Raw genomic sequence first — 16,555 nt, forward strand, 5'->3', positions numbered from 1 at the left:
CCTAAACCTCCTCCTCTCTCTTACCCCACAACCTCAACGTCGTTCTTCAAACTAACGTGACATATCAATCAACATACTCTTAAATAGTGAGTTGATTTTTTCCACAATAGTTGAGATTTTTTTTATTAGTTCAACTTTTACACCCCATCACAATCCTCATCCTCCGGGTGCTAAACAAGATTCCAAAGTGGAAATTTCATTATTCTAGTTGCGAACAATCAACTCTTGTTTGCCCCAAAAAACTTAACTATATGAATTTTCTTCTATTTTAAGTCCCACATCAATTAGTACCCTACCATTTAGAAAATGAGAATTCTTGCTTCTTCTAAACCATTTCATTTTTTTGACTTTTAATGAATGTCTCACTCCATGATTTCAACATTGTTCTTCCGATTAATGTGACACATCAATTAACATTCTCTTAAATAGCTAGTTGATTTTTCCAAAATTGTTGAGATTTGATTAGTTCAACTTTTACACCCCATCACAATTCTCATCCTTCGGACGCTAGTTGATTTTTCCAAAATTATTGAGATTTGATTAGTTCAACTTTTAAACCCCATCACAATCCTCATCCTCTACATGCCAAGCAGGATTCCAAGGAAAACGATTCGCTTAGGCATAGACATCGTTACTCTCATCCTCCTTGCTTATGGGTCCAATATGGAACTCAATCAATGAAAAGCTGACTGTGCCGTATGCGCTTAGGCAAGTGGCTCTATTATTTGCCTTGTCCTAGTCAGCAAGAAATTGAGTTATTTATTTGGAAAATGAAGGAAGGAATTGACTGATTTATTTCTTATTGACATGCAAACTTTTTGGGGTGAATGGTGATGGTTGCACCACGTCTACATTCCACTTCACTTGGACATCTCTGTATTGAAAGGGAGGCCTTCAACCAGGGACGAAGTTAGAAATTTCTTCTAGTGCCGAAAACAACTAAAAAAACTTATTATAGTATGGTTATACGCAATATGATATTAATGATGGTTTCAAATGTTACAAAAATTTCAATATAGTAGTGGAAAGTGGCAAAGTGATGAGAAAAATATAAGTACATGCTAGGCAGGAGAGGGTTTTTTTTGGTTTGAATGACAAAACAAGAGCACTATTGCTTATATAATATTTGATATGAAGTATAAGTAGAATGAATGTATGTTGGATATTAGATACGTATATTTTCTTTAAAGATAACCCGTGTATATTATATAACTGTAGTCTGCAACTAAACAAACGAATTACTTGAATGGGGGCATATGCCCCCAGTGAGCCTTCATTGGCTCCGTCCATGCCTTCAACCATTCGGTAACAAAGACGGGAGCGAAACCTCATGGGAAGCTGGAGAGGAACTACGATCTTCACTCTGAAGAAATTTCAGTAGTTTCCATCCTTTTTTTCTCTTTTGATTATAAAAGATGTTCCTAGTCTACATTAAAAAAAGCAAAAAAATATAGTGGATTAAAGGAAAAAATCTCTTAACTCCTAGAAGAATTCAACGGTTGCCAATATTTCTAGTAGTTTATTTATTTCCTCGTATAGATCACTGTGTAGCCAACATTTTCTTATTTGATTTTGGTGGAGGTATGGATTAAACTTGAAATATTTCTAGTAGTTTATTTATTTCCTCGTATAGATCACTGTGTAGCCAACATTTTCTTATTTGATTTTGGTGGAGATATGGATTAAACTTGAAATGTATTTCAACGCTCTGAAAGAGATGTTAATAACTCAATTAGTACCCTACCATTTAAAAAATGAGAATTCTTGGTTTTTCTAAGCCATTACATTTTTCTTTTGCTTTTAATGAATGTCACTCTCCATGATTTCAACGTCGTTCTTCAAATTAACTTGACACATTAGTTGATTTTTCTAAAATTGTTGAGATTTGACTAGTTCAACTTAAATAGTTAGTTGATTTTTCCAAATTGTTGAAATTTCATGTGTTTAACTTTTATACTCCAATCAACATCCTTATCCTTCAAGACGCCAAATGGAATTCCAAAGTCAAAATTTTATTATTCTAGTTGCGAACCTACCACTCTTTTCCCCCAAAAGACTTAAAAGATAATTAAAAAGATTTTTGTTCTATTTTAACTCTTGCGTCAATGAGTACCCTACTATTTCAAAAATGAGAATTCTTGCTTCTTCTAAACCATTACATTTTTTTTTTTTTTTTTTTACATTTAATGAATGTTTCACTCCATGATTTAAGTGTCCTCCTTCAAATTAATGTGACACAATCAACATGCTCCTAAATAGTTAGTTGATTTTTCAAAATTGTTGAAATTTCATCAGTTCAACTTTTATACCCCATCAACATCCTCATCCTCTGAACGCAAAACAAAATTCCAAATTGGAAAATTCATTATTCCCTGCGAACCTACATTCTCATTTCCCCAAAAGACTTAGAAGTCAATGAATACTCTACAATTTAGAAAATAAGAATTCTTGTTTTCTCTAAATGATAACATTTTTTTTTTCTTTTAACGGATGCCACACACTAAGATTTTAACGTCGTTCTTCACATGAATGTGACACGTCAATCAACATACTGTTAAATAATGAGTTGATTTTTCTATAATTATTGCAATTTGATTTGTTCAACTTTTACACCCATCAACATCCTCATTCTCCGGAAACCAAACAAAATTCCAAAGTAGAAATTATATTATTCTAGCTGCAAAAATCTGCAACTATCATTTTTCCCAAAAGACTTAAAAATCAACTATATGTTGCAGTCCTAATAGTTTAGGAATGTTATTGTGTAAATCCTATTAAATCTTGGGATATCTTTGTGGGATTCTACCATACCTTATCTTTAGATATTATCCTATTGGAGTATGAAATTTACCTCCCTTACTATTATAAATAAAGACATACCAAAAAGACTGAAAAGTTAATTAAAATATTTTTCTTCTATTTTAAGTCTTGTGTCAATGAGTACCCTACTATTTCGAAAATGAGAATTCTTGCTTCTTCTAAACCATTACATTTTTTTTTTTTTTTTTTGCATTTAATAAATGTCTCACTCTAGGATTTTAGTGTCATTCTTCAAATTAACGTGACAAATCAATCAGTGTATTCTTAAATGGTTAGTTGATTTTTCAAAATTGTTGAAATTTCATAAGTTCAACTTTTAAACCCCATCAATATCCTTATCCTCTGGATGCAAAACAAAATTCCAAAGTGAAAAATTCATTATTCCCATTGCAAACCTACAATCTCGTTTCCCCAAAAAAGTTAAAAGTCAACGAATACTCTACGATTTAGAAAATGAGAATTCTTGTTTTCTCTAAATTATTACATTTTTTTTTCTTTTAGTGGATGTCACACCCTATGATATTAACGTTGTTCTTTTAGTGGATGTCACACCCTAAGATTACTAAGGAATTTTAAAATGACGAAAATTAATTTTCTAGAATTTGTGAATTTTCTTGTTTGGTTAACTTAAAAGAACAATGGAATTGAATACATAATTTGTTATTTTTAACCCCTGATCATAGAAATTGGGAAATGACACCTACTTACATGGAATTTAAACTTGAGAATTTGAGGTCCCAAATTCCAAGTTTTTTTTTTTTTTTTTTTTTTTTTTTTTTCACGTGGAAATTCTAAATTTCTATGCTTATGAATTCAAACAAATGAATTGATACATATCAATTTATAAATTCTGACTTTTATTCAAATTCCACGTTTATTTCTCTCGTTCAAACATAATGTTAGTTTATGGTTCAATGATTACACGTTTGATGTTAATATTACATACATTTTACTCCAAGCCAAAAAGAACTAAAACTTCCGAGCTCCCTCGACCTAAACCTCCTCCTCTCTCTTACCCCACAACTTCAACGTCGTTCTTCAAACTAACGTGACATATCAATCAACATACTCTTAAATAGTGAGTTGATTTTTTCCGCAATAGTTGAGATTTTTTTTATGAGTTCAGCTTTTACACCCCATCACAATCCTCATCCTCCGGGTGCTAAACAAGATTCCAAAGTGGAAATTTCATTATTCTAGTTGCGAACAATCAACTCTTGTTTACCCCAAAAAACTTAACTATATGAATTTTCTTCTATTTTAAGTCCCACATCAATTAGTACCCTACCATTTAGAAAATGAGGATTCTTGCTTCTTCTAAACCATTTCATTTTTTTGACTTTTAATGAATGTCTCACTCCATGATTTCAACATTGTTCTTCCGATTAATGTGACACATCAATTAACATTCTCTTAAATAGCTAGTTGATTTTTCCAAAATTGTTGAGATTTGATTAGTTCAACTTTTACACCCCATCACAATTCTCATCCTTTGGACGCTAGTTGATTTTTCCAAAATTATTGAGATTTGATTAGTTCAACTTCTAAACCCCATCACAATCCTCATCCTCTACATGCCAAGCAGGATTCCAAGGAAAACGATTCGCTTAGGCATAAACATCGTTACTCTCATCCTCCTTGCTTATGGGTCCAATATGGAACTCAATCAGTGAAAAGCTGACTGTGCCGTATGCGCTTAGGCAAGTGGCTCTATTATTTGCCTTGTACTAGTCAGCAAGAAATTGAGTTATTTATTTGGAAAATGAAGGAAGGAATTGACTGATTTATTTCTTATTGACATGCAAACTTTTTGGGGTGAATGGTGATGGTTGCACCACGTCTACATTCCACTTCACTTGGACATCTCTGTATTGAAAGGGAGGCCTTCAACCAGGGACGAAGTTAGAAATTTCTTCTAGTGCCGAAAACAACTAAAAAAACTTATTATAGTATGGTTATACGCAATATGATATTAATGATGGTTTCAAATGTTACAAAAATTTCAATATAGTAGTGGAAAGTGGCAAAGTGATGAGAAAAATATAAGTACATGCTAGGCATGAGAGGGTTTTTTTGGTTTGAATGACAAAACAAGAGCACTATTGCTTATATAATATTTGATATGAAGTATAAGTAGAATGAATGTATGTTGGATATTAGATACGTATATTTTCTTTAAAGATAACCCGTGTATATTATATAACTGTAGTCTGCAACTAAACAAACGAATTACTTGAATGGGGGCATATTCCCCCAGTGAGCCTTCATTGGCTCCGTCCATGCCTTCAACCATTCGGTAACAAAGACGGGAGCGAAACCTCATGGGAAGCTGGAGAGGAACTACGATCTTCACTCTGAAGAAATTTCAGTAGTTTCCATCCTTTTTTTCTCTTTTGATTATAAAAGATGTTCCTAGTCTACATTAAAAAAAGCAAAAAAATATAGTGGATTAAAGGAAAAAATCTCTTAACTCCTAGAAGAATTCAACGGTTGCCAATATTTCTAGTAGTTTATTTATTTCCTCGTATAGATCACTGTGTAGCCAACATTTTCTTATTTGATTTTGGTGGAGGTATGGATTAAACTTGAAATATTTCTAGTAGTTTATTTATTTCCTCGTATAGATCACTGTGTAGCCAACATTTTCTTATTTGATTTTGGTGGAGATATGGATTAAACTTGAAATGTATTTCAACGCTCTGAAAGAGATGTTAATAACTCAATTAGTACCCTACCATTTAAAAAATGAGAATTCTTGGTTTTTCTAAGCCATTACATTTTTCTTTTGCTTTTAATGAATGTCACTCTCCATGATTTCGACGTCGTACTTCAAATTAACTTGACACATTAGTTGATTTTTCTAAAATTGTTGAGATCTGACTAGTTCAACTTAAATAGTTAGTTGATTTTTCCAAATTGTTGAAATTTCATGTGTTCAACTTTTATACTCCAATCAACATCCTTATCCTTCAAGATGCCAAATGGAATTCCAAAGTCAAAATTTTATTATTCTAGTTGCGAACCTACCACTCTTTTCCCCCAAAAGACTTAAAAGATAATTAAAAAGATTTTTGTTCTATTTTAACTCTTGCGTCAATGAGTACCCTACTATTTCAAAAATGAGAATTCTTGCTTCTTCTAAACCATTACATTTTTTTTTTTTTTTTTTTTTTTTACATTTAATGAATGTTTCACTCCATGATTTCAGTGTCCTTCTTCAAATTAATGTGACACAATCAACATGCTCCTAAATAGTTAGTTGATTTTTCAAAATTGTTGAAATTTCATCAGTTCAACTTTTATACCCCATCAACATCCTCATCCTTTGAACGCAAAACAAAATTCCAAATTGGAAAATTCATTATTCCCTGCGAACCTACATTCTCATTTCCCCAAAAGACTTAAAAGTCAATGAATACTCTACAATTTAGAAAATGAGAATCCTTGTTTTCTCTAAATGATAACATTTTTTTTTCTTTTAACGGATGCCACACACTAAGATTTTAACGTCATTCTTCACATGAATGTGACACGTCAATCAACATACTGTTAAATAATGAGTTGATTTTTCTATAATTATTGCAATTTGATTTGTTCAACTTTTACACCCATCAACATCCTCATTCTCCGGAAACCAAACAAAATTCCAAAGTAGAAATTATATTATTCTAGCTGCAAAAATCTGCAACTATCATTTTTCCCAAAAGACTTAAAAATCAACTATATGTTGCAGTCCTAATAGTTTAGGAATGTTATTGTGTAAATCCTATTAAATCTTGGGATATCTTTGTGGGATTCTACCATACCTTATCTTTAGATATTATCCTATTGGAGTATGAAATTTACCTCCCTTACTATTATAAATAAAGACATACCCAAAAGACTGAAAAGTTAATTAAAATATTTTTCGTCTATTTTAAGTCTTGTGTCAATGAGTACCCTACTATTTCGAAAATGAGAATTCTTGCTTCTTCTAAACCATTACATTTTTCTTTTGTTTTTTTTTTGCATTTAATAAATGTCTCACTCTATGACTTCCATTACATTTTTTTTTTTTTGCATTTAATAAATGTCTCACTCTAGGATTTCAGTGTCATTCTTCAAATTAACGTGACAAATCAATCAGTGTATTCTTAAATGGTTAGTCGATTTTTCAAAATTGTTGAAATTTCTTAAGTTCAACTTTTATACCCCATCAATATCCTCATCCTCTGGATGCAAAACAAAATTCCAAAGTGAAAAATTCATTATTCCCATTGCAAACCTACAATCTCGTTTCCCCAAAAAAGTTAAAAGTCAACGAATACTCTACGATTTAGAAAATGAGAATTCTTGTTTTCTCTAAATTATTACATTTTTTTTTCTTTTAGTGGATGTCACACCCTATGATATTAACGTTGTTCTTCGCATGAATGTGACATATCAATCAACGTACCGTTAAAAATTGAGTTGATTTTTTCCAAAATTGTTGCAATTTGATTGTTCAACTTTTACACCCATCAACATCCTCATTCTACGGAAACCAAACAAAATTCCGAAGTAGAAATTATATTATTCTAACTGCAAATCTGCAACTCTTATTTTCTCCAAAAGACTTAAAAATCAACTATATGTTGCAGTCCTAATAGTTTAGGAATGTGATCATGTAAATCTTATTAAATCATGGGATATCCTTGTGGAATTCTACCATATCTTATCTTTAGATATTATCCTATTAAAGTTGTAATCCTATTGAGGTGTGAAATTTATCTTTCTTACTACTATAAATAATCTTAGTAAATTACCAAATTTATTGATAAATGATATCTTGCTATATTAATAGAATTTAGGTGGTCCCAAGGTTAATGTACGTTATAGGCAAGCACAACATAGAGAAAACTCAAACTTCTCAGTTCTTTAGGCATAAAAAAGTACCTAACCGAACCAACATCCTATTATGTACTCAAAGTTTGGTTGAGAAGTCAAATCTCGCACAAACATACAAAATCATTATATAAATACTGTCTGTTAGCAGCCTCTAACAAGGACAATGGCACTAAGAAAGAAACATTTCCCCGGGGAGAATCATGTAATGATATAGTTGAACTATGTTTGATTTTAGCACCAATAATCTGAAAGATATTCTTTTGTTGCTACATCACCCATTTACATGACTAATGTTGTAACACTCTTTAAATTTGCTTATAAGTTATATAACCAGACGGAAACAAAAAATTTGCTTATGGAGTTCAATAATGCAGTAGACAAAACAAGATGTAGCTTGATGAAACGACAAATTTACTCGTGGGTCCAATGGAGAACTCATATGAGTGAAAACTGAAAAGCTAACTGTGCTGCATGCGATTAGGCAAGTGGCTCTATAATTTGCCTTGTACTAGTCAACAAATTTGAATCTATTATAATGATGGTTGTGCGCCTTGCAAGCCAATGGTAAGAGCCCACTTCACTTGGACGTCGATATTCTATGGTAATCTACAATAAAAAAAGAAAAAAAATTTACACTCAGAAGCGCAGTGTGTTGAAAAATAAGATCTTAATTATCAGAACAATCAAATACTTGTTAATAGTTTCATTTCTAGTAGTTTATTTATTTCCTCATATAAATCAATATGTAATCAACAATATCTTATTTGATTTTGGTTGAGGTACGGATTAAACTTGAAACGTATTTCAACATTCTGGAAGAGATGCGACTAGACCAATCTCTCTAGTTGGTAATGTAACTCATCCTAAAGTGATTATTGTTCAAGGAAAAGTAAATTCTCACTAATAATTCATCATTCCAATTTCACTAAGTTGCGGAATTATTGCTCTCAGTTTGTAAAAGTAGTAAAACAAAAAAGAATGTTACAAAACATATAAATTTAAATGGGAAATTGAGAACCTAGAAACTTTGAAGGATCATGACTAAGCAAGCATGGCAACAATATGTCTATTGAAGCTAGTTAAGAACTGTGGTGTAAAAACTTGAGGAAAGATTTTTGCATAAAAGTTTAGTGGAAAAGTGATACATATTCGCCAACCATTGGTTTCAAGTGAAAAACCAAGCAATCCAACAAACCTCGAATGTACTTACGTAGTCAGACAAACATCTCGAGCTATCGAGCACATATGGTACTTAGGTACAATGGTTACACTTCTCATGAGTCCTTAGTAACATACGTAAGTGTGCGCGCACATATCTATCTATATATCTAAGTAGATATGTTACTCTAATTCAGCAATAGCTTCTAACTGAATGTTTTGATTTCTTGCAGGTGTAGTTGCATTTGTTCGTGCAGGACCTGTAGATGCAAAAGGATTGGGAGGCATGGTTAAGTTTTCTCCTCCTTCTAGCATTTGAACAACTTCTTTCATGGAAGGACGACCTGCTGGGTGCCACTGGATGCACCAGAGCCCTATAATTGCGAGTTTCTTTGGTGTTTTACCATCTCCTTCCTCCCCAAGATGGATCCGTAGGTCATCTCCTTCTTCTAGAAGATTATAGATCCATTCTGGATAGTAAATTTCAGTTGGGATTGCTGAGGTTGAATCAATATTCTTCCTTCCCCCTACCATCTCAAGCAGCAGCATTCCAAAACTATAGACGTCTGACTTATAGGACACATTTCCAAAGTTCCTGGAGAACACTTCAGGTGCAATGTAGCCCATAGTCCCTCTAGCTGTAGTCATGTACATATGCTTTGATCCTTAGAACACAACTTGGCCAAACCAAAATCAGAAATTTTTGGAGTGAAATTGTCGTCTAATAAAACATTATGAGGCTTGATGTCGAAATGGAGGATTCGTTGATCACATTCCTGATGAAGATAATAAATTCCCTTGGCTATAGCAAGAGCAATATCTTGCAACTTGTCCCAACCAAGAAAACGATTGTTATTGTCTGCCAATGAAATGAAATCGTGCAGTGAACCATTGGCGAAGAACTCATAAACGAGAGCTCTGTTAAACCCATCAGCACAGAAACCAACCAAACGAACCACGTTGACATGGTGGATACTTCCCATCATTCCAACTTCCTTTATGAAATCTTCCCCATTTCCGTTGGAACTATTGAGAACTTTTACAGCAACAAAGCATTCAGAAGAAAGTTTTCCTTTGAAAACAGTTCCATAGGCTCCTTGGCCTAACTTGTCCTGGAATTGGTTTGTGATCCTCTTAATATCTGCATAGGAATACCTGCTTGGTTTGTGAGCGTTGTAATCTTCTAAAAACTTTTCAATCTTCAATTGACTCTCCTTTTCTTTTCGATTAGACCTATAGACACGATAGGCTGCAACGACCAGTAGTAATACAACAAATGATCCCAGGGTTGTACCTGAATCAAACAAATCCTTGAGTAAATAATAATATTCCCGACGGTCTAGCTAGACATGAAATAAAATAAAAAGCCGTCAGACTACTCACCTGCGGCCACTTTTTTCCTTCTTAGACCTGAAAAAAGCATTGACAAATTTAGTAATAGTGATGATCTACTGCTCGGACAAATTTAGTAATAGAAGAAAACAAATTACTCTTTGCCTAGTCATTTGAAATTCATATCAAATGCGTTGCATCTAGTTATTTGAAATATGTTCAGTCGGATGCTTGGTAGATAAGTAAGCAGCAAGTGCAATAATATAGCAGAATATATGTAAAATAAAACCAAGATTGAAAATATAGGCAGACTTACTAGGTTTGCTCAAGGGAACACATTGAATTTCAGTGTTGGTGTGATTGTACTTGATTCTACACTTGTTGCCCTCTGCCTCACACTCTGTACAATTTGGTTTCTTCCATTTCAAATTAGTACCCTCAAGACCATAATAGTGGATCTGTGGAATCGACAAAACATCGTACATCTTTGTACACGACTCTAGGAGCGGATACTGCGTAGTTTTGCCGGAAGATTCAATGGCATAAACTCTGTAGCCAGGGCCACTAATGCAGGGGACCTTAGCACCTTCTAACTCTCTTTCAGCAGGGCAGTGGAATAAGGTAGCGTTGGAAGGCATGGATTCTTGGAAGTAGAATTGAGAGGCTGGCAATGAGATGTTGATGTTTAACAGCAGGCAATTACGCGGTTGATAGACTTGGACTTCCTGACGCTTGTAATCTATGCGTTTCACCAAGAATTTCACCACTACCACTCGGTGCTCCTGTCCGTAGTCACCCTCATTCGCATGGCAATCAGATGTCGGACTACAGTGATGTCCACGGTGAAACAGAATATGGATGGCCTCGCCATCATCCCCGCATTTGGATTTTTCACAAGCATAGGCATTCTGGGTTGCTCCGAGCAATGTTAACAAAGTCATTGAGAATATGCGAACCCAAGAGAGATTGAGCTGTAGCTGCTGCATTTCTGAGGTATTTTTTTTCCAAGCAGAAGAACAAATAAATGTTAATAGTTTAGCACAAAAGTCTTTGTACAGTACTTGACCATAAAAATGTAATTGATCTACGGGTTTACCCCAAAGACCACGTCACGGAAGCCTAGAATGTATTTACTGTTTTGGTCAATACTTAATTCCACAGCGGAAAGAGAGAGTCATTCCCCTTTACCTTTACACGTGTAAAATCTTTTCTTGTGCTTATATATAAATTATTTGTATTGTTACGCACTTTCTGTGTCAAACCTCGCTGATATTTTTCTCCATGGGAATGAGTGGAAGGTCCTCCTCTTCCTCCTCCTTGTCTATGCGGTTTTTAATTGCAGCTTTTATTGTTTTTAGCTTATCCCCTCAATCCATTTGTAACGCCACCCGGCCAAAGTGTACCTCTTCCTGCGGCCATATCCGCAATATAAGCCACCCTTTTCGACTAAAATGTCGTACCCTTTTCGGCCACTGCGGCGACTCACCATACACTCTGTCTTGTGAGAACAACAAAACCATACTAAACATACCTTTATCTGGCGATTTCTACGTACAGGCAATCAACTACCATAACCAAACAATCCGAGTTGTCGATCCAGGCCTTGACAAGAGCAATTGCTCCTCCCTTCCTCTTCATTCTCTGTCTCTTCCTTATCCGTATTTCCATTATCGGTATCTTCCTTATTGGTATTTCAAAATTCCGACGACACCTGGGAATTGTACAGCATCATCAACAGATTCATCAGCGATATGTACGGAAATTGGCGCAACAAATTTAACATTTTTCAAGTGTCCGCGTCAAATGAATTCATCTCTTTACGTGGACGCTGCTCCATGTTTTCCTGTTCAATCTGCTTCTACTTCATCTTCGTCGATGTCGTCATCCCAACCAAAATCGTATGGCTATGTCAAAATTGGATCTTTAGAGGTAGGTCAGATGAAGGACGGTTGCAGCATAGAGCGAATGACTTATGCCTACTTGTTCGACGGCTACAACGCTTCTTATAAATCCATACACAATTCTCTGGTTTATGGATTTGAGCTTCAATGTGACCCTTATTCCTGGTTGTGGAATTACAGGTGTTATCCGCAGAGCGTTCCAGGTGAGTAAGGAATAAATCTCAATTTTCTTTTTTACTTCATTATCATCTTTTGTAGGAAATTCATTCCTATAAAATAAATAAAATTAAAATTAAAAGGGAGTTTTAACGAAAGACCTATAATACTGTTCACTTTAACGAAAAACTACATTTTTACACTAAAAGGTCAATCCTGATACTATTCACTTTACCCTTTATTTTGCCCTTATCGTTAAAACTTAAAGTTTTCAATCCTTTTTCATTAATTTTCCTAAACTAAAATTGCAAGGCCATGGTCATCCTTTGTCTCTTTTTTGGTCATCTTCAACTAAAAGAGCTAAATAGATAGCTCTGTAAAAAGTTATATTTAAATAAAAATGTTAGGCTAATTTCATATAACTTCTTCAATTGAAGAGACTAAACATAGCCATTTAATAATTTATTAGTTTTAAACTTATATTTTAAATTTATTGGTTAATTTAAGTAAACTACTTTTGGATGTTTTTAAAACTAGTCATTGAATTTGAATCAATTATTGTAACTAAGTAGTTGGGCACCAAAAAAGGCTAAGAAGGGGGCTACATTTGACCAGTATGTCATCTTTTAGCTTGTGGACCATTAGAGATGACGAAATATGTTAGACAAAGAAATAAAAAGTTTGAGCAAGTGATCATTTACCACAGTGGTGAAAATATATTATGCTCTTACATGATAACATGGGTTCGAATTCTGTCAGTGGCTAATCTAACATTTACCTTACTAACGTAAAAAAAATAAAAAAATAAATCAAAGTTTGAAATTTTAATTTAAAATCAACGGGTGTGGACCCCAAGTATTTTACATTTTTCCCTCTTTGCCACTGCAGGTTTTTTCCGATTTCTATGGGCACGGAGTCCAGGTAAGAGATTTATATATGGGAGATTATATGACATTTAATTTATCCTCTATTTCGAGAGTTCTTATTAATTTATTGGGTGTTAATTTGGTGAAGTCCTTGCCTATGAGAATCATCAATCCTGCTACTGAAGAAATCATGGTCCTTTTCTCACCCTAAGCATTTCTGTCAATTAAATTAATTTCTGGGTTGTTTTCTAAATTTAATTACTGTTTAATCATCGCATTTGATCGTGTGTAGGATCTAGAAGGAGGAGAGGGATAGTCGTTGGTGCAGTGGTGGTGGTGGTGGTGGTGTTGAGCGGGAGTGGGATGGACGGCGGCGGTCCTAGGGGTCTGATGCGGGGGGAGAACGAGGGAGTAGGAAAGAGATCCTTCCATTTTGTTGCAGGGACAAGGACTCATTTTGAAAAACTAACGAGGGTGTAGGAAAGTTTCATTAAACATGCACTGTTGCTCTGCATGTTTTGGAAAAGGGATAGATTTTCAAAGCTATGTTTTGCTGCATGAGCTTTTAGTCTTTTTGTTCACCCTCAATTTAAAAAAGCTGGTTTTAGAGTGTTTACCAAACACTAAAAAGACCCCAACTTTTTTTCATACGTGCATTTTTTTTATAATTTCAGCTGTAGCAAACTGGTACTAAGAGCCCCAGACTTTCTTTAATTACACTATATTTTTGTTACACCTTACAAGAGTGGTATTTAATCAATCACATAAACATGTACCTAACAAATAATATAGTGCATCCTCTATGGATATGAAAAACTGCAACAAATTTCAATGTTAATCCAGGTGTGCGTACGTAACTACCTCCAGGGTATATGTATGATGGCTTATCAGAAATTTTTGAATGATGGCCTATCAGAAATTGGAAACCAAAATAGCTCCCATAATTTATTAGGGGCTATATCTATGATGGCTTAACAGAAATTTTTATCTATAATAATGCTTTGCACTTCGAAAGCTAGCTAGTTATTTCTCTTTGATTTTGTTAATATAACTTCTTGTATTTCTTGGGTATTTAATGTTCTTCACAATATTCACTTTGCAAAGTTCAAGCTCTAATCAAGTTTGATTTACTCTTCGTTCTGTTCTAAACGCAGTTTTTGTAGGCTCTATGCTCGCTTGTTTCGGTAAGAGCTTTGCTGATATATATGATATCCAATATTGAGCATATACTTTGATCCAAGGCAACAAGTCAATTTCGTTTCTCATGATGTAATTTTGTGATTTACTCCAATGTTCAGTACTATTTGGCGGGGCAAAATTTCTATTTGGGGCACCATTCGTGACTGCGTTTTTGATCTATACATGGAAAAGAAGACATTTGTCAATGTACAACTCCATAGAAGAATTTTTGCATGGTGAAAAGAATTTTGTGCCAATAAGGTATTCGTACTCGAACATCAAGAAGATGTCTAACAAATTTAAAGAAAAACTTGGTGAAGGAGGGTATGGATCAGTATTCAAAGCAAGGTTACGGAGTGGACGTTTTGGGGCAATTAAGATGTTGGATAAGCCCAAAGGCAATGGACAAGATTTCATCAGCGAGGTAAATACTATTGGGAGGATTCACCATGTTAATGTGGTTCAGCTTGTTGGTTATTGTGTTGAGGGATCGAAGCGTGCTTTGGTATATGATTTCATGCTCAACGGATCTCTTGATAAATACATTTATTGCAAGGAAGGAAGTATCCCTTTAAGTTGCAAGACAACGTACGAAATTTCTCTTGGAGTGGCTCGAGGGATTAAATATCTACATGAAGGTTGTGACATGCAAATATTACATTTTGACATCAAGCCTCACAACATTCTTCTTGATGAGAATTTCATACCGAAGATTTCTGACTTTGGGCTTGCAAAATTATACCCGGTAAATAATAGCATTGTGTATCTAACAGCGGCAAGGGGTACAATGGGATACATGGCTCCTGAGCTATTCTACAAGAATATTGGCGGTGTTTCATTTAAAGCGGATGTTTATAGTTTTGGAATGTTGTTGATGGAAATGGCAAGCAGAAGGAAGAATTTGAATGCATTGGCAGAGCATTCAAGTCAACATTACTTCCCTTCATGGGTTTACAATCAATATAATGAAGGAAAGGACTTCGAGGTGGGAGGAGTTGTAGAGGAGGAAAAACAATTAACAAAAAAAATGATTATAACCGCCTTGTGGTGTATACAATTGAAGCCAAGCGATCGGCCTTCAATGAAGGAAGTCCTAGAGATGCTGGAAGGAGATGTTGAATTACTTCGAATGCCTCCGGAGCCTCTTCTATATCCACGAGAGATGCCCGTAGGCGCTCCTAATGGTAATCTGAATCCAACATATTCCAAGGCGGAGTTAACATCTTCTTTGACGGGCAGGTGAAGACACGCAACTAGCATAGGCTCTGTCAGTTTGAATCTCAATGCAATGTTTCTGGTTTTGTAGTAGTACTGTTTGCTTGTACATTGAACGTGATGTTAAATATGTTTAGTACGGCATATTTTCATGATTCCAGGGATAAATAATGACATGTTTGGTACGTTACTTGAATTCAACTTTTTTAACTCAAAAACAATTTTCAAGTTTTAGATTTTAGATTTTAAAAATTTATTTGGACTATTTTAAAAAACTGAACTCAAGACTGACTTAAAAATATAGTTTATTATCTAAAAACATAAAAAGTGAGTTTTTAGAGTTTTTAAATTTAAACTCACTTATTTCTTTTCTCTTCCTCCTTCCCTCTCACTCCAAATCTCTCTTTTCTTCTTTCACTCTTTTTTTTTTTTCACCTTTTTCGTCTCTTCTTCAATCTGCTCTTTTTTTTTTTTAGGTTCTTTCTCTCACTCATTTTCCTCTCTATCTTGTCCGATCCTCTCTTCTTTCTCTTTCCTTCAATCATCTTTTACTTTATTTCCTCATCTCTCCTCTTTCTCCCTATCTTACGATCCCCTCTTTTTAAATCTTTTTGTCTAGTTTAAGTTGTAAGATTTAAAATTTTTAAATCGCAAATCAATCAAGTTTTTGAATCTTAAAAAAAATTACTTTTAAGAAATGTTAAAAGAAATGTTTTGATAAATGATAAAAACATTTCAAATAAGATACCCAACATGCCCTAACATATTTCATGAAGGACACCGTTGTATGATTCATGAAGACGATATTTTCTAATTTTTGTTCCAAGAAATTATTGGTTGTGATGATTGTTCGCTCGTGCTGGTAATTCTGGTTCTCGGGCTCATGCCGGCTGCACTTACATAGCTCTGGTTGTTATTTGTTAGTGGAGGGAGGGACCTCCTTGGTCAATCTTCAAAACCCTTTTCTTTTTTATTTTTGTTTCTGTGACTACAGCGATATATTTACACTAAGTGAGGGAGGTTAGTTTAGGCTACATAATGGACAATCTAATTTGGTATCGA

At 34.3% G+C, this 16,555-nt stretch overlaps 1 protein-coding gene and 2 pseudogenes across 1 annotated transcript; 2 read left to right on the top strand and 1 right to left on the bottom strand.

The window, feature by feature from the left end:
* LOC137746973 (DNA glycosylase/AP lyase ROS1-like) overlaps window positions 1–16,555 on the top strand; it is a 60,571-nt pseudogene that overhangs the window by 39,024 nt on the left and 4,992 nt on the right.
* LOC137746974 (rust resistance kinase Lr10-like) lies at window positions 8,988–11,203 on the bottom strand (annotated as a pseudogene).
* LOC137746829 (LEAF RUST 10 DISEASE-RESISTANCE LOCUS RECEPTOR-LIKE PROTEIN KINASE-like 2.5) lies at window positions 11,393–15,683 on the top strand. Its single transcript, XM_068486845.1, has 3 exons — window positions 11,393–12,280; window positions 13,392–13,484; window positions 14,374–15,683. The coding sequence occupies exons 1-3, from the start codon at window positions 11,458–11,460 to the stop codon at window positions 15,519–15,521; spliced, it is 2,064 nt and encodes a 687-aa protein (XP_068342946.1). The 5' UTR covers window positions 11,393–11,457; the 3' UTR covers window positions 15,522–15,683.

This window comes from Pyrus communis, chromosome 10 (assembly GCF_963583255.1).
Source record: "Pyrus communis chromosome 10, drPyrComm1.1, whole genome shotgun sequence".
NCBI classification, from domain to species: domain Eukaryota; kingdom Viridiplantae; phylum Streptophyta; class Magnoliopsida; order Rosales; family Rosaceae; genus Pyrus; species Pyrus communis.

Bases quoted from the DNA above. Each gene is read 5' to 3' on its own strand.
- LOC137746829 (XM_068486845.1), top strand. From the start codon at position 11,458: ATGGGAATGAGTGGAAGGTCCTCCTCTTCCTCCTCCTTGTCTATGCGG. The intron at 12,281-13,391 runs GTGAGTAAGGAA...GATCGTGTGTAG, and splicing joins TTATCCGCAGAGCGTTCCAG to GATCTAGAAGGAGGAGAGGG. The intron at 13,485-14,373 runs GTCTGATGCGGG...TCATGATGTAAT, and splicing joins GGACGGCGGCGGTCCTAGGG to TTTGTGATTTACTCCAATGT.